At 34.4% G+C, this 20,637-nt stretch overlaps 1 protein-coding gene across 4 annotated transcripts; it reads right to left on the bottom strand.

The window, feature by feature from the left end:
• Positions 1–1,937: 1,937 nt before the first annotated feature.
• LOC106071139 (dynein regulatory complex subunit 2-like) lies at positions 1,938–19,614 on the bottom strand. Of its 4 annotated transcripts, none has more exons than XM_056006327.1 (11): positions 19,325–19,614; positions 16,352–16,515; positions 11,857–12,109; positions 9,857–10,080; positions 8,774–8,971; positions 8,471–8,548; positions 6,482–6,514; positions 5,957–6,097; positions 5,224–5,376; positions 2,971–3,188; positions 1,938–2,339 (listed from the first exon to the last, which is right to left on the bottom strand). In XM_056006327.1, the coding sequence occupies exons 2-11, from the start codon at positions 16,487–16,489 to the stop codon at positions 2,246–2,248; spliced, it is 1,530 nt and encodes a 509-aa protein (XP_055862302.1). In that variant the 5' UTR covers positions 16,490–16,515; positions 19,325–19,614; the 3' UTR covers positions 1,938–2,245. The 4 variants fall into 4 exon arrangements, with proteins under 4 accessions (XP_055862302.1, XP_055862304.1, XP_055862303.1 ...); XM_056006329.1 differs by lacking the exon at positions 19,325–19,614 and adding an exon at positions 13,475–13,644 and having other exon boundaries at positions 16,352–16,492; XM_056006328.1 differs by lacking the exons at positions 16,352–16,515; positions 19,325–19,614 and adding exons at positions 13,475–13,644; positions 15,186–15,315.
• Positions 19,615–20,637: the final 1,023 nt, after the last annotated feature.

A 20,637-nucleotide genomic window follows, 5' to 3' on the forward strand; every position in this document is an offset into this window, starting at 1 on the left:
AATCCCCAGGTGGCAAATAGGGGAAGGACTCCTCTGGAGGATAAGGTGGGGTATTACAGTAATAAAGATACAAGTCTTAAAATAGCTATAAAATCCTGGGAAAGGATTGCTTTGATAACATGCACATCTACCAAGTGATAGGGGAAGGACCTTAAGATATAAGGACCCTCTGGAGGATAAGGTGGGGTATTACAGTGATTAAGATATAGTCTTAAAATTTCTACAAAAATCCTGGGAAAGGATTGCTTTGATGTTGGACATACTTTTTAACGTGTACATTATAGTGTTAAAATCAATTAATAATGTTATCAGGTAACAAAGATGTAATAGTAATAACTATAAGCTGGTCTAAACCAAAATATAACTAAGATAAAAAAATAAAAAAAAACTTTTTTTATGTCATTATGACCAACACACACTCTCATGCTTTTTTGTTTTATATTTCCAAGTGTAAAAGTCATTATGACCAACACACACTCTCATGCTTTTTTGTGTTATATTTCCAAGTGTATCTTTTGAATGGAAGGACAGGGTTCCAGTGACATTGTATTAAGCCTCAGCCATATAACAAAAAAGTGATACAAGTTAAATTTATTGTACCGGTACTGTGAATGATTATATCCACAATGAAAATAATGTTTAAGGAACATCTGTAAAAGATAAGTCAAGATAATCTTCAGATAACAGACTGCTTTATGATCCATATTGGAAGATTGTTGTTGATTTCAAGGAGACTTAAAGAAAAGACACCACACATCAAGAGACACGGACACAACAGACAGAGAAGTTCATTGAGTGACCACATACAGACGTCTTCCTGTTTTCTAGTCCACAAGTAGTCCACCAGTAGTGTGCTAATACAGTCTGACAAGAGTAAGGGGAAAAAGTGGACGCGTTTTGTTACCACTCGGTTCTAGTCTTGGTGGACAGAATTCACCCACTTTGTAAGATGTGATGTGGTTATTATGAAGCAGGTGGCAGTTGTCCTCAAACATTTTGCCGAAACATTCTTGCTGAAAAAGTTCATTTAAATATGGTAGCGACATTTTTGTTTAAAGAAATGTTAATATGGTAGCGACATTTTTGTTTAAAAAGTTCATTTAAATATGGTAGAGACATTTTTGTTTAAAAAAGTTCATTTAAATATGGTAGGCATTTTTGTTTAAAATGTTCATTTAAATATGGTAGAGACATTTTTGTTTAAAAAGTTCATTTAAATATGGTAGAGACATTTTTGTTTAAAAAAGTTCATTTAAATATTGTAGGCATTTTTGTTTAAAATGTTCATTTAAATATGGTAGAGACATTTTTGTTTAAAAAGTTCATTTAAATATGGTAGAGACATTTTTGTTTAAAAAGTTCATTTAAATATGGTAGAGACATTTGTTTAAAAATTTCATTTAAATATGGTAGAGACATTTTTGTTTAAAAAGTTCATTTAAATATGGTAGAGACATTTTTGATTAAAAAGTTCATTTAAATATGGTAGCGACATTTTTGTTTAAAAAGTTTATTTAAATATGGTAGAGACATTTTTGTTTAAAATGTTCATTTAAATATGGTAGCGACATTTTTGTTTAAAAAGTTTATTTAAATAAGGTAGAGACATTTTTCTTTAAAAAGTTCATTTAAATTTGGTAGTGTCGTGTGTGTGGATTTTGACACTCCTTTTATACGTTTGTTCAAGCATCAAGTTATTGCCTGCTCAGCATACTTTGCATTGTTGCACTGTATAAATTAGCCAAAATCTTTTGTAGTTTCAAGCTGTAAAGCTTGTCTAGGGAAAACAGATCACATGAAATATTAACAGAGAAAAGAAGTGTCTAGTATAATCAGGTTGCCTGCAGTACAGTGCTCATAGGATTAACAAAATTAAAAACTTCTGTTAATGAATAAAACAATTCCTAGTATACAAATATTTTATTGAACAAAAAGAGTTGATGAGCACTGTCTTTATTTCCTGCTACCACCTTACAAATACTGAATACATTGTTGATTGACTTGTTTCAACATTGAAGAGTTCACACCTTGGTTCTTGAATGCTTTAAGAAATTCCAACTCAGCATTAAAACAAAACTATTTCTTATAATATTTAAATGATCACATTCTCAAATTGTTTTAAAAGTCATTTCAAGTTGTCACTTGGAGATAACAAACGTTGGAGAGGACATAGTTTAGTTCAATCATTGTCCAGTCGAGAGTAGCTTGTACATTCATTAGTAGTGGTCTTTGATCATCGACCAAACTAAAACATTATGTGCTTGACTGCATGGGCAGCTTCAATAACAGTAGCCGGGGCTGGCCGTCTGACTCTAGGGTCTGTCACTGGTACATGCAGTCTAAATGGAATAAATAAATTTAAGTTGACATCATTTGTAGTTTTTAATTTATAACTTATTTCAGAATGGCTCACTTTACACACAAAAAATGTATTTGTAGAGAAACCCAACTTCATTTAAGAAAATGAAACAATTGGTGCCATGGATTAAGTGGGAGCAGATTGGCTGTTGAATGAAGTCTACAGCTTAAGCTGACTTATTCCAACAAAAAATGAATAATTGTTTAAAACAGCATTTCTTTATAAGATTTATAACGCTGGCAGAAGAAAAGAAAAGCAAGGCAAACGACACTAGCTCCAGCTGAAATAACCTGCCCAGTGTGCGGCCGAACATTCCGAGCTCACATAGGTCTCACCAGCCACATGAGGAGGCATAAAGCCCCAGTGCAAAGCCCTCAGCCCCCTGGATGACAAAGTGGTCATTATCGAACCACGATGGACGAACTATATATATATATATAAGATTTAAATTGATTTATGACATAGGCCCAGGTTTTCTTCTTTATCCCACATACAACCAATATGTCTGCTGTATCTTCAAAACCTACAGTTACAGTTATAAATATTATGATATAAACCCTGATCTTTTCAACCCAGGATTGTTCACCCATTAGAACATAGAAAATACTTACTTAAGGTTGCTCTTATTGTTGACTACAAACAGTGGGTTGACTTGGCTCAAGATTTCATCGTTAACTGAGATACCATCCAAATATTGTTTGAGGAGCATCCTCAGCTGCTGGTTCTCTAAGCCGAGGCTCTGTTTCTCCTTCTCCAAGGCAAGTTTGTCCAGGAGCACTTTGTTGTATCTTTTCCAGAAGTTTTCAAGAGATGCATACTCATGCATGGCCTAGGGAGCATACATATGACATATTAAATACATCAAGATATGCATACTCATGCATCGCCTAGGGAGCATACATATGACATATTAAATACATCAAGAGATGAATACTCATGCATTGCCTAGGGAGCATACATATGACATATTAAATACATCAAGAGATGCATACTCATGCATCGCCTAGGGAGCATACATATGACATATTAAATACATCAAGATATGCATACTCATGTATTGCCTAGGGAGCATACATATGACATATTAAATACATCAAGAGATGCATATTCATGCCTCGCCTAGGGAGCATACATATTACATATTAAATACATCAAAAGATATATACTCATGCATCGCCTATGGAGCATACATATTACATATTAAATAGCCGGGTACATCAAGAGATGCATACTCATGCATCGCCTAGGGAGCATACATATTACATATTAAATACATATATAAATGCCGCACTAGGGACCAAATTTTTAATGAGAGAAAATGATGAAATGCATTGAAAGAAAGGACAGTCCTGACCAGGACATGAACCATGGACCCTCCAATTGGACATCTCCACCTAGCAGCAACTCAATAGACTCCCAAAACATAAACTTTCTGTTAGCTTCACATTTGTAATGCCTAGGTAGGGGAGAACAGGAGTTAGATTTGGAAAAGTTTCTGCAGGTAATACGGAATAGAAATAATAATAATTATAGCTTTTATATATATGGTCCAATCTCATTTGTGGACCAGTGGGGGGGAGAGGGTATCTGGGAGAAGGTTTTCCCTGCTGCCTGTAGGCGCTCAGTAAACACAACTCTGCCCCACTTCATAGGTAGCCAAGCCAAGTTCAAGCGTACTTAGTCTCTCGACCATGCTTCCCAATCAATTGTGTATGTTAGCTGTTTGCTGGTAATTTGGTTTAAGCAATTACTTAAACTTCAATAATATCACCCTCATGCTCGACTGTAATCATGTGTGCTGACCAGCAGGGAAAACAAATGGACCTCATTCACCAATCGTAAACAAACAACATTTAGCCATGTGGTGCTCTATCTCTTCTATATAATTTACGATCTCATGTTTAATTCATGAGGGTTGTCATTTGACAGTTTTTTTCATTGTTTTATCAATAAGATCACGTGACTAAATGTTGTTTGTTTACGATTGGTGAATGAGATCCATTCCAGATAATATTTGAAAGAAGGGTCAAGATCTAAAAAATTATTTCAGGGTGACTATAAATGGAAGACAAGGCAAGATATAGCAATTCATTAACAGTACATCGTTTATTGTAAGCTCATTGGAGGTACACTATAGTTAACTGAGACTATCAATCACATCATACTTTTGGTCAAGCTGCCTGGTTACATAGTTAACATATTCAATTTGTTCATCATCGGGTGGGATTGATTGTTCATAGGATTGACTTTATAGTACTAAAAGTACTTAAAGATATATGCATTACTTTAAGAGACAACAAAAACTAGCATAAAACAAGCAACAGAAAAAAAAACTTTTTAAAACAAAGCTAATCAAAGGAAAAGAACTGTTAATTACTGCTATGTACTGAAAAATACAGAGTTTAGCTCCTTTTCTGCTATATAATTGGAAATTAATTAATTAGTACTAAATGATAAACCAATTGCTTAAATTTTTGGATTGATGCATGTATTGTCATCAACTTAATAATTAAGCAAAAGTTCAGCTAGATCCGAGAATGGAAAGTAAGAGAAAAAGCATGTCAGAACGTAATAAAGGAATTAAATCCATATTTACATACACATCTGGTTAAGTAGCATTTATTCCACTTTTTTTTTATATCAAACAAAATAGTTAATCCCCAATAATTTTGTTAATTTTATTTTATCGATCCATGTCTTGTCATGTTCAATGAATAATAGTGCGAAGCTTTAATTTGATCAGAGAATGGGAAATAAGAGAAACCTTTTACCAGACAGATCGACAGACAGAGCGAGTTGATATAAGCTTTGTAAATTAAAAAAATAAAATATCTCAAGTCTCAAAATAAAACCATCCCAATTACCTTAGCCATTGGTTCTGACGGAGGTTCCAGGACTGCAGCATTTACATCTTCTTCTTCTTCTTTAGTCAGGGATGAAGCATAAAAGGGAAGAACTTTTTCTTCTTCTGTCTCAAGCTTTCTACACATTTCTGATAGCCTCAGAATCAACTCCCCCTGATTGTACAAATAAATACAAAAAAAGTAATTTACTCTTAGCTAAAACAGGGCATGGTGGTAAAGTATTTGATTTCAGAACTGAGGGATCTCAAGGTCCTGGTGAAGAATTAGATTTTAAATTTCACAATTTTCAGGATGCTACAGAGTCCTGCCAATTGTAATGGGTACTTGATATATTTTGTCATTGAGCTTGACACTTAACACTCTCGTTAGATGTCACCTAATTCAGTATCAATGACCTCCATTGGCAATACTATTTTATGACTGATACCACTAAAAGTCAGTAGATTAATTTAACATCTATAAAATTTAGTTTTGTATGACCTGCAGATGTTTTTTTTGTTTCACATATTTCAAATGTTCCCAAACCTCCCACAGGATGGCCAAGGATGTTGGCGGGTAGGTTTCGAACCCAGGACCATTGAAATGACAGTCCAGAGCGTATATCACATGACCAGGTATCAATCTTATTGCCTATCTGTGTGTAGAATATTTGTAACTTTAAATTAATATCATGGATTACATTCTGCTTTTGAAAGAGTGAACTGAGTCCTAACCATTTGTTGTTTTGACTTACCTTCTCCTTCTGTCTTTTGATTTCCTTGATGGCTGCATTGCTTTCCAGCGTTATCTTAGTCAGCTTGTCACGCTCAATCTCCCGAACTTTATTCATCTGCGCTTTAAGTTCATGGAAGTGACGCAGCATTTTTTCTCTTTCCTGAAATAAAAAGGAACAAAACATTTTTTTTTTCTATTCCACTGATTTTAAAAAAAGGAATTCTCATAAAGAATGTTCAGTTTACAGTATCAAATTCATGATATTAATATAATGTACATTTCATTCTTATGTCATCAAACAATATATTAATAAAATATTAATGTGCAAATGTGGTCATTCTTTTTGTTATGGAATAAAAACAAAACAAAAAGAGAAAATGAGGCTAGAAAGAAAAAGAAAAACTTGGAGTGTAAAATAAAAAGGAACAAACTGATAATTTTTAGAAACCAGAGAAATGCAACGCGAAACAAAATGGGAAGGATAATTAGGTTAATTCTCGAACCAATTTTCAAAGGAAACAAGTGACGTAACAAACAGATCTACCTCTTTTGTGAACACATCCTCTTCATCTTCCAGCTAGAATATAACCAACATTGAAATTACTATTAATCTATGCTAAGGTCACATCCTTAAGAAAAGTTAGTCTTTCTCCAGATGATCAGATATATAATTTGTTTCAATTATCTGTGTCAGTGACTTACAATAAAAACTTATACTACAGTTATTTTGGATGAATGGTAGCTAAAGTGTTGGTCATAAAGGAAGGCAGAGACTGCGCCATTCAAAGATGCTGTAAGCTCCACAAAACATTTAAATAAATAGTTTCAATTGTAGCTCAGAGCTTCTTTGTGTGTTGGGTATATCAGTAGCCAAGAGACTAACATTAATTTTCTTTTTTCATGAGAAGTTGCGTAAGCAAACTGACTTTTGAATCTGAACTCTAGCTATAATTATTTGTGACAAGAAAATTCTAATGAAGCCTTTTTAAGTTTTTAATTAAATTATAATGTAGAATATCTTATGTGATGAATTTCTAACTACCCCAGCAATCCAACTAATTTCCCACCAGCCCACACCTAATCAAATTATCAAATTATAGCATTGGGCACCTGTTGAGATTGCAAAAAATATGTAACAGCCATTTAGAATTATTTCCCTTGGTAATAGAGTTAATAGTTTAATGTTGTGTGTTAGGTTTTTGTAGAATTCATTTATAAAGCTGGCTTATAATGTTAGCTTTGCTTATATGTCTACCTAGCTTATTGTAACTAACAAACACCGGTCATTATATCACTGTATGTGCTTTTTTTTTTTTATTATTCCCTTCATTTAGTTGGTCCTCAGATTAATAATAATATAAATAATAATACAATGTTTTAGAAGTAATGGAACACAAACTTTGTGACAGCTAGGATTTGAACTTCAGACTCTCAGTGCAAATGCTAAGTGTTTTGCTTTGCTACTTTGACACAAAATAATCTTCACATTCATAGAAGATTGACAAACTGTAGACACCATCCAGATGAGAAAAGCTGGCGACCAATCTTGATAGAGATAACTAGCTGCCTATCACACCAAACAGTATAGGAGGATCTAAGTCTACGATTTCATGGAACATTCAACATTCATGGAAATTAAAAAAACTGTAGACACCAGATGGAAAAAGGCTGAAGTGCAATGATCTAATTTGTTGCCCATTGAACCAAACAGGATCTAAGTGTAATCATAATACACTGTAATAGTCTATGCCAACCCCTGAAATGTATGTGGTAAGGGCATAAGAGTTTCACAAATCTAACAAAAGCATAATACTAAATTGCTATTTAACTTGAGTTAGGCCAATAGATCCCTTGACTCAAGAAAACATAAAGAAACAAAAACAAAACAGAGCAGTCAGATTCATAACAAATGAATATTCAAATGTGATTAGAGTAACTCTGTGGCATTTTTTTCTGTGGCATTTTACGTCTCGTGAGACGATCTTTTCCCTTTGCAACTTCTTGTGTGACTAAAGAGGCCAATCCTTGATACACAGCTGCGATCACAGGTTGGGCATATAAAATCACCAGGCGCCATTGCATTTTAACCCTTCTTTCTGCTTCTGTTGTGATTAGAGTAACACCATTAGTAAAATCACTCAACTTAGAGACACTTCAGGACAGAAGAATAAAAAATAAAGTAGCAATTATGCATAAAACACTGAACCATAATTTACAAATAGAAAAAATCAACTAATGAAATACTCAGAAAGACACAAAGATAGAGGCACATTTCTTATTCCATACGCTAAAATGAATTCATACAAGTGCTCCTTCTTCCCTAGTGCCATTAGACAATGGAATGGGGTGCCTGAATCACCAGGAAAACCAACGACTTGGCAGAGTTTAAGTCATAGATTAACATGCATGTCTAGATTGACACATGAAATGCGTAAGATGTAATTATCTTCTTTTTTAAAGTAATGTCTGTAATATATAAGAAGATAAGATAAGATAAGATTTAATGTAACATTGACATCAATGTTTCAGTTACCTCTCTTAAGAGTTTGTTTTTCTCCTCACTCTCTTTGGCGTTGGCAGAAAGTTTGGCTCTCAAAGAGGCAATATTCTCCTACAGATAGAAACAAAATACATAGGTCTGTTTAAACAATATTCTCCTACAGATAGAAACAAAATACATAGTTCTGTTTTAACAATATTCTCTGTAATTATTGCTGACATTTCCGTCAATAACATCAGAATAACAAATGACAGAAAGTTTGAGCATACAAAACAGTTCAACTCACTGATATATATATATATAGAAAGTGTGTGCATACAAAACAGTTCAACTCACTGATATATTCTGGAGCCTCTTCATTTGCATCTCAATCTCTTTGGCACTTTTCTCATCTTTAATCTTCAAGTTTTCAAAAGTGACTTTCCTCTCCTCGTTGGTGTCATTGTAGTTCTGCAGAGCCTGCTTAAACTGGATCCACAGCTCCTCCACTTTGGACTCTAGGTTTATTCTCAGAGCATGCTTTTCCTCAAGGTTCTAGACAAGAAAGCAGCAAAAATTAATAGGTCAGTGCCATTTCTACACAAGGGAGATAACTGAATACCAAAAGTCTTAACTTTTTTATACCAGTGTAAAATGCAATTAATTTCTCCCTGTATATTTTTCGTTTATTTTAAAAGCATACAATGAATAGTAAACTTCCATACAGATTAATGATGAATATGAATTCTGGTAAAACAAACAAACTCTTGTAGAAAATAGTTTTAAGTTTTAACTTTTTGACTGCTCCATGCAGTTTAACTAATATTTTATCTTCTAAATTACAAATTTTTAAAGCCATATATATGTTTATGCTACAAATACTTATGATACTTTAATCATTTAAAACTTAAATTGTGCCAATTATTTTTTCTGCTAATTTTTTTTTAGCTAGTTAAAGCAACCCATTCAGTGCTTGAATGACACTTGAAACTTGAAAGTGTAATTTGCTTTGTTCTAAAATATAAAACATTTCCACATTATGTCTCACTAACTTAACATTTACAAAAAAAACTGGACTGAGGTTTTTAATATACTCGCTAGCAATCCAACCCCTAGACAGATGCCCCAGTATAACTATTTCAAAGCAACATATAGCTGCCTGTTTATGCGGTATTCGCGTGGTCATCTCAATGGTCCCTGATTTCATACCCTCCTCGCTGCCATCTCCTGTCATCTTGCAGGAGGTTTGGGCTAAAAAGTAGATTATCTTCAACTCTGAAGGAAAATCCAAAACATATCAAACATTAAAACAAACATACAGACGCGTGTTTGTGACAGGATCGATTGGACCAATGTTGTAGTATCCCAAATATTTAAGTTTACATTTGGCCAATGAGAAGACATTATACTAATGTAGACATATGCTGTCAGGATTCTTACCTTATTTTTAATCTCATCCCTTAGTGACTGAAACTCCGCCATGGCTTCATTCTCTCTCTCCTGGTAGTTCTGATCCATAGCAAACAAAATGTCCGCTATGTCGTTCATCTCCATATTGTGCTGTTCCTCCAACATTTTCCTCTCCAGATCAAACTCTTCACAGATAATTTCAAGCTCGTAGTAGTACTCTCTGATTAAAGTGTCCAGTCTGGTTTTTTGTAACTCTGTTGTAAAATGATAAAGACTTTTAAGCATACTGTATTTTCATGCATAAAACCCGTGGGTTATACACGTTTTTACAAATGAATGGCAGCTGTGCAGGGTATACAAAGCTGCAGGTTTTACAAAATTTATTTTACTCATTATCATAGCATAACAGAAACTATGGATATACTAGTTAACTAGGTCAATGACTTTCTGTGGAAACATACTACAGACACGACCATAGGCTCGTATTTCACATGAGGGTTGCACTCTATGTATGGTTTGTTTAAGCAACTGGAGCATGATTGTGTCTAGAAGGAAAGACATCTGATGAGCAACAACTTTATGTTAACCGGTAGTTTACAGCAAGCCATGCTTTGCCAATGCGGGGTATTTAAGTGTGCGGGTTGTATGGTATATAAGTGTGCTGGTTGTATGGTATATAAGTGTGCGGGTTGTATGGTATCTAAGTGTGCGGGTTGTATGGTATATAAGTGTGCGGGTCGTATGGTATATAAGTGTGTGGGTTGTATGGTATATAAGTGTGCGGGTTGTATGAATTCGTTTTTACTTATTTTGCAATTTTTGCGGGGTATACTTGTGTGCAGGTTATATAAGGAAAATAAGCGTGAGAATATGAAGTTTATTTCAACAATAAGTTAAGCCACTCTAAGTATACTTATTGTCCCTTTAATACAAATGGAATGATGGGATGGGTGATATCAACTTCAGTTGTTACGCAAGGATGTCATAATACAAGAACTTAGTTCCTTTTTCCAAACTGAAGGACAAACTAGTATCATAACATGGTAATTTGAGAATCCCAGCTTAAATTGGATTTTGAACTAGAGCAGGGGTTCTCAACCTGTGGGTCCTGACCCCCTTTGGGGTCGATTGACGATTTGCCAGGAGTCGCCAATGACCATTGAAAAAATGGAATGTTTTGTCTATTTTTCTATTGCTGTGAATGTGAGCAAAGGGGGGGGGTCACAGCAGAGTAGGGGATTGTAAAAAGGGGTCGCCGAGCTTAAAAGGTTGAGAACCGCTGAACTAGAGAATCCACATGGCCACCACAGTTAAAATGAAGTAAAGGTACCCCCTATGAAACCTTGCAAATCTATGTGGTAGATAATGCCAAGCTCATTTACTTCTATGGTCAATGATTTTGGTGACTCGGGAGCATCCTGAAAATCACAATCACAGTCTTTACCTGATTTTAACTCAAGTTCAGAGGCCAAGTATTCTACTATGCAGCCATCACACCCCATATATGGCCACCACAACCCACAATTAACTGACTGGTGAAATTCATATTTCTATTTGTATTTTTAAAATTCATTTGAATAAATTTTATTGATATTTTTACTTGTTTCAGAAAAAAAAAGATATTTAATTTTCTTTTCTTTTTCTGTGCGGGGTGGGGGGTGAAGAATATTTAGCCTTTACAAAATTTTTTCTTAATTTTTTTTCTTTTATATGTACCAATTTGATTGAGGAATTAAGCCTTGGGGGGGGGGGGGGGGGGGTGGGGGGGAAGGGCAATACTTATTTATATTTAAATACAGATTTATAAAAAGGATTCTTAAAAATGTTTATAGATAAAAAATGTTTAAATTAAAATATAAATAGTCAGCTGATATCAAGAAATTGTTGAAAAATGATCACTAAAAACTTAACCCTTACAGCAAAAGCCTACTCAGAAACTCTTAACTTGACTCTAAACATTTGTCTTATCAGGCGACCCACTTCTCGACGCTACGAAACAAGTTGTGCCATTATGATACATGTTCACTTACCCAAAAGATTATCTGAATTCTGTATGTGACTTCGCAAAGCCATGGCGTACTGCTCCTCAGCCTCGGCTATGTCCACCATGAGAGACTTGATGACAGCGTCCTTCCTATCGATGACTCGCTCAAAGGTCTGGCTCATAATTTCAATGTCTTTCTTGAGCTCTTTAGACTTTGCTTCTCTCATGATTGTACGCCACTGATGGTTCAGTTTGTGCAAGTTATAGTTGGTAGCTTTCTCCTCCTTAGCGAGTTTGTCCTAAAACAATGGGAGTGCATTCAAAGAGTGAAATTTCTTTTTTTAACGCAGTGCTACATGCAATCATTTTGTAATGCTTTGCTATATGTAATGCACAAATCGTAAAGCGAATTTCCTCAAGAATAATAAAGATCTTATTACTATTATTATGTTTTTAATCTTTTGTATTTAATGAAATATCCATAAATAATAATAAAATTATAATTAGTAAATTAATGACAAGTTGTATTATCACAAAGTTGTTTCTTTAATTGTGCCTTTCAATAAAGCTATTGATAAAAAAAAAGTTAAGTTTCTCTTTCAAACCTTGTGGTCTATAGGGCAGATGATGTAAAGGTCATCTGTATATTTGACCAACAGTGGCCAGCACAACAACCAACCGCCTTTACTTTTTCCCATTAATGTCCGGTACCCATTAGAGCTGGGTGGACTCAGAGACGCCCAAAAATCCTGAAAATTAAAAATCCCAGTCCTCACCAGGATTCGAACCCGGCTATTGATAAGCATAAATAACTCTCTGAACCATGCTCATAAACTATATATACATTAAAGAATGTTCAGGGAGATAACTTAGAATGTACTAGACAATAAAAGGAAAGAAAAAGAAAAGCAATTAGAAAACTTGAAAAAATTATTAAATATAAAGTATAAAATATTAAGAAAACAAAACTCAACATTAATTTTAGAAGAAAAAACATATAAAAAAGTCAATTTTAAGGGTAGCTTTATCTTTGAAAAAAGTTTCTTATAATATATTGTCAATGTTCATGACACAACCTCTTTTCATCTGTTAATAAATGTGATAAGTTAATTTTAATTTTTGTTAGCAAGATTGGAAACAAAGTAGGTCTTCGAATTTTTCAGTATTGCTTTGAATGTCAACAAAAAAATTTAACATATTTCCCGATTTACACCATAATATTTGTTATAGATTTATGTAGAAATGTTTCACTTTCTATAGAAATTCAAAAGAGATTGTATTATCACAGTGATATTAAAATAACTCAAAAGGTCATCTATAAAACAATACTGCGGCTTACAGTTTATTTAAAATGTTTTAATAGTTGTCGCCTCATTTATCAAGACCGAAATGACAACAAATAAAAAGAAACATATTTTCTTCTGGTCAGCTTTACCAGCCAAATTTATATGGATGTCCAGTAAGAGTCATTTCAAAATATAGCGCAGTCTCTTTTTTTTTCAAACTTGGCTAAGGTGTTTATAAATAAATGTAAATGAAACTTTATTTCTGAAAATATTTTCAACAAGTGTCTTTAAAGGAAAGGGTAAACAAAAAATATATAATCTAACAATGAAATAAACCATTCACAATAAAAAGAACTCTGGCCAGCATGTCTGCTGTACCTTCATATATTTTCTCAATATTATCTCCCTTTTTCTTTGCAATTCTTCTTCTGCAAATCTTTTCATCTCCTCGTAAGCAGCTTTCTCCTCCTCAGTCATTCCTTCGGTGGAATCCCTTCTTTTTTTCTTCGGCATTGTGGCTTAATTTAGATACCTTCTAATTTAAACTACTGAAAAAAAAATGCATGCAGCTACTTGAAGTATTTAAGGAATTAAAAGCACAAAGGGGAAATAAAATGAGAAGAATATTATCAAGTCCTTGCCAAAACCTCCTGCAAGATAGCAGGGGATGGCAGCAGGCAGGGTTCAAACTCTGACCATCGTGATAGTAGCGCATACCAAATGACCAAGCAGCCATGGAATATATAATAATTACTGTAACATGTAGTCAAAACTGAATAATTTATTTTATTTTTTGGGGTTCAAAGATCACAATAACTGCATGTGAATCAAGAAATACATCTGTTTGCTAGAGTTAGGTCAGTCACTCTGTGTATTGGACAAACAAACTTAATCATTAGAAATAACATTGTAGAATTTCATAGCAGAATAAAGTTAAAACAATTTAATTCTAACTAGAATATCCTTTGCTTAGCACAATTTCCTTATGCATCGTTCTAGCTGCACTAGTAATAAAGAATTTACACCACTTATAAACAATAGAGAAGAACGGAGAGAGATGGTCAAAGGATCATGTTTGATGCTTAACTAATGGACGGGGAAATTAAAGTCTACTATAGTAATGAGATTGTATTCAAGTTCAATGATTGATAAAGATTGTAGCATTTCAGGTGGCCCAGCTGCAGCCTATTAATTTAGTTATTTTATGGATTACAGATGATACATTAAAAGAGAAGATAATTATGTCCTATGCATTTCATAATCTAGTCATGCATGTTGATCAGTGACTTAAACTCTGCTAAGTTGTTGATGTTCCTCTCTGGTTCAGGCAAACCATTCAATTTTCTTAACGGGGCCCAAATGCACATTTCTTATTCCATATGATATTACAAATTCATATAAGTGCTCCTTCTTCCCTTGTGCAGTAAGAGCATGGAATGGGCTGCTTGAATCAGACAGGAAAAGCAATGACTTAGGAGAGTTAAAGACACATGCATGGCTAGATTCACACAAGAAATGTGTAGGATGTAATTATCTTCTCTATTGAAGTAACATCTACAAGAAAGATGATGCTTACTATAAGCTATCCCGACAAGACCAACGTCTAATCTTTCGACTCAGGACCGGACACAGCAGAATGCGACAACACATGTTCCGGAAGCTCAAAATTGGAACCAGTGAAATCTGCCCATGTGGAGTATCACCAGAAAATGCCGACCACATCCTCCAAAACTGCTCTCTCTACCAAGAGGCCCGTATAAGACATTGGCCCCAAATCACCCCAATAGAAAGAAAACTATATGGAGAGCTCCCTGATTTGGAAACCACTGCGCAGTTCATCTCATGTATTGGTCTAGTCATATGAACACTCCAACATAACAATGAGAACGATGAAGAAGAAGAAGAAGAAAAGAAGTAACATCTGTATTTTAATAAGATTATAGATAAGATGAGAGGGGCAAGATCTATATAAACAAAATATAAGATGAATAATAAAATGAATCTAGATTTTAATTTCACTACAAGATCAACTTAGTGTTTCTATGTTAGTGTTTCTATGGTTGTAAAACAGTTGTCACAAATCACATACAGAAAAAAACAAACAAATGCAAACTCTTCTTTCAGTTGATTTCTCCTGCAAGATAACACTTAGTGTGAAATGAAGCATCTAATGACTGTACAGAAAGTATTTCTCTGATTGCAGTGTGCACCCATGTTCACTAGCAGTGCTTTGTGATGCTTGAAGTTGAATGATGCTATTTTTTAAAATGTATTTTTAGCATGACATTGTACATATTACAGATTTTCATTACTTGCTGAACAGCTATCAACAATGAGTTTTTTTTGGTGTATTCAAACAAAGGAGGTGTTGATTGATAGGCTGTTCCTTTTAAAAGGTACATGATAATTACTTAGTCCTTTTTAGCACTGCAGAATAAAACACAATCTTCTAAGCTTTGTAGTACACAATGGTTTCAAAATAAAGAAAGCATTCGACTTTCACTCTAAGACTTAAAAACTCATTTAGAAACAAACTAGCAACTAGCTAGAGAATCGATACAAGGACAAAACTGCGACACATTGGGACATCTTCTTTATTTAGTTGGTAACAGTTCAATTCAGCATCCTTGACATTGTTCAGTTAATTGTGAAAAAAACCATCTATTTGCTGATAAATTTAATTGCTATTGATCATAATGAAAACTTTACTGTAAACACTTGGTTTATTGTTTTGTTTTTATGGGACAGAAACAGTTATAGGCTGTTCTTTTGTTTTTATGGTATTTCTATTGAATGTTCTAGTTTGTAATCGAAAAAAAAAAGTCCATTCAATCACAACACATTTCTAAATAAGAACCAATAAAGCAGTCTAAATCTTAATTCTGTATTTTTGCCTTGTAATGCTATTTTTTTATATTTCCTATATGTTAAATGGTTAGAAAATGTAAAGTAAAGTTTCCCTTTCAGACCTTGCGATCTATGGGGCAGATGATGTAAAAGTCCTCTGTTTCTGTGGCCCACGGTTAACCAGGGTGTTATGTGGCCACCATAATGACCAACCACCTTTACTTTTTCCCAACTATTGTCAGGTACCCTTTAGAGCTGGGTGGACTCAAAGGCACCCTACAGATCTTGAAACTGAAAATTAGGGTCTTCATCAGGATTTGAACCTGGGACCCCTCTGTTCAGAAGTCAAGGGCTTTACCACTCAGCCACCACAATTAGATTTAGAAAAGCAGTTGCAGGTAAACCTACCTTTAAATACTGTGTCAAGACATCTTCTTTTTTCTTTTTCATTTCCTCTTCAGCAAATCTCTTCTGCTCTTCATAGGCTATTCTCTCCTCATCACTCATGGACTTTTTGCTAGATCCCTTCTTCTTTTTCTTGGCCATGTTGAGTGGGAGAGTTCCTCTGAGTTCTAGCAAAAGTAAAGTAAATTTAGAATTACTTCCCTTAAAAAAGTGTAGATGTTGAGAAAGCTCATGTGGATTTGTTGCATATCCAGATATGATGTGTACCAGAGAAACAAAATACCCAGGTAGATTAAACTCGAACCTGTTATAAATCTAGAATTTTTATATTACTTTATTCAAAGATAGCTACTCTTTAGTCTAGACGATGGGTGGGCAACCTTTTTCTACCGAGGGCCGCATTTTAAAATTTTGGGGACTGGCGGGTCGCGTACTTTTTTTTTTTTACTCCCAAGTGAGGAATTACAACAACAGTTATTAATTTCTTGAACTAATTTTACGAATATTTTTTTTTTAATTTTGTTATTGTCTTTTTATATTACATTTCACCACAAATGTACAATTGTACATAGTACTTAATGTGAAGCATTTAACTGTTAACATCCGTGCATAATGTTCTGTAACTGTAGAACTAGCTTACTAGTTGTTTTGTTCTTGCGACTGCTGTCAAATTACAGTCAGTGAGCATCGACCTGTTCTAACACTTTATAATTTTCAAACAAACAAAATAAAGCGAGTTCACATGAATTAGCTTCCGAATAATGTGACAGCTTCACAGCAAAGTTTTCTTAAGTATGTGAATACAGCTTCTGGCAGTCATGAAAGTTCTGTGGAAGAACTCACTGGAATTACTCTTTCAGGTCATAATTTGCTTGGAGGTATGTCATCTGGAGCTAAATCAGCTTCCGCATTAAATGGTGACCTGATGGTATTGAAAACTAGTTCCAATTTCTTGACCTCTTAAAATCTGCTTTCAAACTCCACAATTAAGGAAACCAAATAAGTCTTGTACTTTCAACCATTTCACTAGAAATAGTTTCACCTTTCAGCTATGGAAAATGATAAAACCTAATTTCACTTGCTGGCTCGAGAAATAGAATAACTTTGTTTGAAAAGATTTAAGATGCACATACATTTCATTTGCAAACAAAACATTGCAATGTTTTGATTGATAAACATGAAGTCTGTCTTCAACTCCTCTTCATTAGAAATATTAGTAACAAAGTCACAGTCAATGTGCTTCAATGAACCTAACTATTTCTTCCTTGAGATTCCATATTCTTCTAGGCCAGCGGATACTACTGTGTAACCAAACATCGGAATGTTTTGTTTCAAATCTTATCTTATCTTATCTTATATAATACAGACGTTACTTCAAAAAAGAAGATGATTACGTCCTACGCGTCATGCATTTAGTCATGCGTATTAACCAATGACTTAAATTCTGCCAAGTCACTGGTTTTTCTGGCTAGCTCAGGCAACCCATTCCATGCTCTAATAGCACTAGGGAAGAATGAGTATTTGTACAAATTTGTCCTAGCATATGGATCTTTAAGTACTTCTCTCGGAACTGCTAGTCAAGGCCATTGGAAGCCCTTGGCAAAGTGAATTTGGTGGACTCAAATAAAATAAAATAGTTAAAAAAAAACAGTAAAATTATTAAATTTATAAAAAACCTATTGTACTTCAATAATAACATTGAGGACAAGATTCAGTATTTCTTCTCTAAAATAATAAGACCGTAGTTAGTGCAAGGCCCTCACCAATTGGGGACCCTAAGCAGTTTGTGTATGCCTAAGGCTGACACTGTGCCAATAATAAGATCATTGAGAAATCAATTTCAACAATATATTTGATATTCAATGCTTTATTTTATTAAAAAATCTGTTTTTCTTTGTCAAAGCACGAGCTCCATAAGTTGTTACACATGCCATCTTGTACAAGCCAACCCAGCTCTTTCAACACAGTTTTTGATAGAATTGAATAAATACTGGATTCTGTTTGTCTTTGACTGAATGTTTTGAAATATTGCCAATAAGAATCATCTTCGTTTACTTTAAACTTTTTAGAATGACGTTTATAGACAATGTTTCTTTAGTCTCTTCATGATAATTGATAAGAATCAAAAGTTTCAATAATTTCTAGATCTATAGATATTTAAAATTATATATTTAAACATATTTGCATTTTTATATGTGTAATGTGTGGGAACACCTGATTTCTTTATGCGTCGGCAGGCCGCATAAAACACTTCGACAGGCTGAATATGGCCCGCGGGCTGTAATTTTCCCACCCCTGGTCTAGACTATATATATAGAGAGAAAGAGAGAGAGAGACTATATCTATAATATAAGAGAGGAGTTGACTACAAAGAGTTGTCTGAATCAGCCAGGAAAACCAACAACTTAACATTAGCAGTCATTGATTAAATGCATGACTAGATTGAGTATTATAGAGTGACTATTATTATAATTATAGAGTTCTAGACTTGAAAATGAATCTAGATCTGTCATAGTCTATGTCAGACTATTTCATTCACTTTTGTGATTGTGTTGTGTGGTCTAAAATGCCTAGATCTAGACTAGTAGAATCTAGATCTAGATTCTAAAAAGACTTAATTGTCTAAATCTGTCTTGATTAGATAATATAAATAAGATATAGAATATAGACCTATTATATATCAAAATCATTCATATAATATGTCATATGATATAGTTCTAGGCATCTAGGTCTATCATCTAGATCTAGACTAGTCTAGACTTAGACTAGTTTTAGACTAATCAAGTCAACTTCATTGATGATTGAGTGATTGAGTATGATTGAGATCTCTCAATCTGGATTCTATTATAGATTGACTTGATTTAGTTTTCTAGTGATCAAAAAATGAGACAAAACCCAGATTAAAGGTGCTTATATCTGCTTGTTATGTACAAAAAAATGATAAGAAAAATGTAATGTAGAAATTTCACACATTACCTGTTGTTTATGTTTTTCTTAAAGGAACTCAATATTATTATTTTTTTTTACAGAATGTTTATTGGTTGTTATAGATACAGGAAGTAGAAATGAAGGTGTTTACATGAAATAATATTTTAATTTTATTAAACTGGTTAAAAATGGAGATTGAAATAGACCTATGCAATATGTTTCTATAGATAGCCTTTTTTATTTTATACATTGTGTGCTCTATTATCGTAGTTATAAGGTCTAGATCTAAATCTAGATTGTATAAATCTAGATATTTACTAGGGCTACATTCTTGAAAATACGCTGGTTTTAGTTTTAAATGAACAATCACACACCTATGTATTCATTTATTTCTGTTCGAAGAACACAGACCTATATTTATTTCTATGTCTTTTGAGTGGAAAACGCGTAATTATCTCCCTTGTCTGCTATACCAACCCATGACCTGTTTCAGATGTCCTTAAGGTCCGAGAACTTCCGGTTCCCTTTTATGGACCTCTTGACCAAGGAAAGGATTTTATCCATGGCCAGGATGAGGCATCGGCTCTTCACCAATCCCTCTGTCCGAAATCCCACCTTATCCGAAACGATCATGTACTCTCGTCCGGTATGTCGCAGGACACGGCCCCCTTGAGCCCCACACGAGTATCCCCCTCTCGTGCGAGGCCGGAGGCCGAGCCGCGTGGGGGCCTTTCGTATGCCTATTATGTCCCACCGAACCCGTGCGAGGGTCCATCACAGCGCGTATGGCCCCCGATGGGGAACGAATCGGTGGGGTGTTGGACGGGTTAGCGAGCCTTTGTTACATCCCTACCACGTGCTGTGTACAGTCTCTCGACCGTACGTGTGGTAACTCACTGAGAGCTATGTGTGCTACCGTACTTTGCCTATCCGTTTCCCCGGGCGGACGTTTCCACAGGAGGGCCACGCTGAGGCGACGGGAGCATCCTCCTCCAACCCATGACCTACCTAGTCTAAAAAGTTTCAGACTAATAATTTTTATTTTTCTATACAATTTTCTTTTTTATCTATGCACTTCCTCCAGAGATTCTAAAAATATTATTTAACTTCTTTCTCTATAAAACAGTTTTTACTAAGGTGTTTGTATTATATAAGATCAAAACCTCTGCCGTCCGCAACTTTTGATTTTTCGTTTAGGAAATAGGCTTGTATGTCACTAATCGTGTAGGCCTATCTAATGGCAACGTCTTTTAGATTACAGTCGTTACATCAACGGAAACGATAATTACGTCCGACGTATTTAATGAGTTAATCTAGTCATTGCATGCATGTAATTCGGCTACTTTACTCAAAAGTAAATT

The sequence above is a fragment of the Biomphalaria glabrata genome, chromosome 12 (assembly GCF_947242115.1).
Source record: "Biomphalaria glabrata chromosome 12, xgBioGlab47.1, whole genome shotgun sequence".
Lineage (NCBI taxonomy): Eukaryota > Metazoa > Mollusca > Gastropoda > Planorbidae > Biomphalaria > Biomphalaria glabrata.

Bases quoted from the DNA above. Each gene is read 5' to 3' on its own strand.
- LOC106071139 (XM_056006327.1), bottom strand. From the start codon at position 16,489: ATGGCCAAGAAAAAGAAGAAGGGATCTAGCAAAAAGTCCATGAGTGAT. The intron at 8,972-9,856 runs GTAAGAATCCTG...TTTCTTGTCTAG, and splicing joins GGGATGAGATTAAAAATAAG to AACCTTGAGGAAAAGCATGC. The intron at 2,340-2,970 runs GTAAGTATTTTC...TATTCCATTTAG, and splicing joins AACAATAAGAGCAACCTTAA to ACTGCATGTACCAGTGACAG.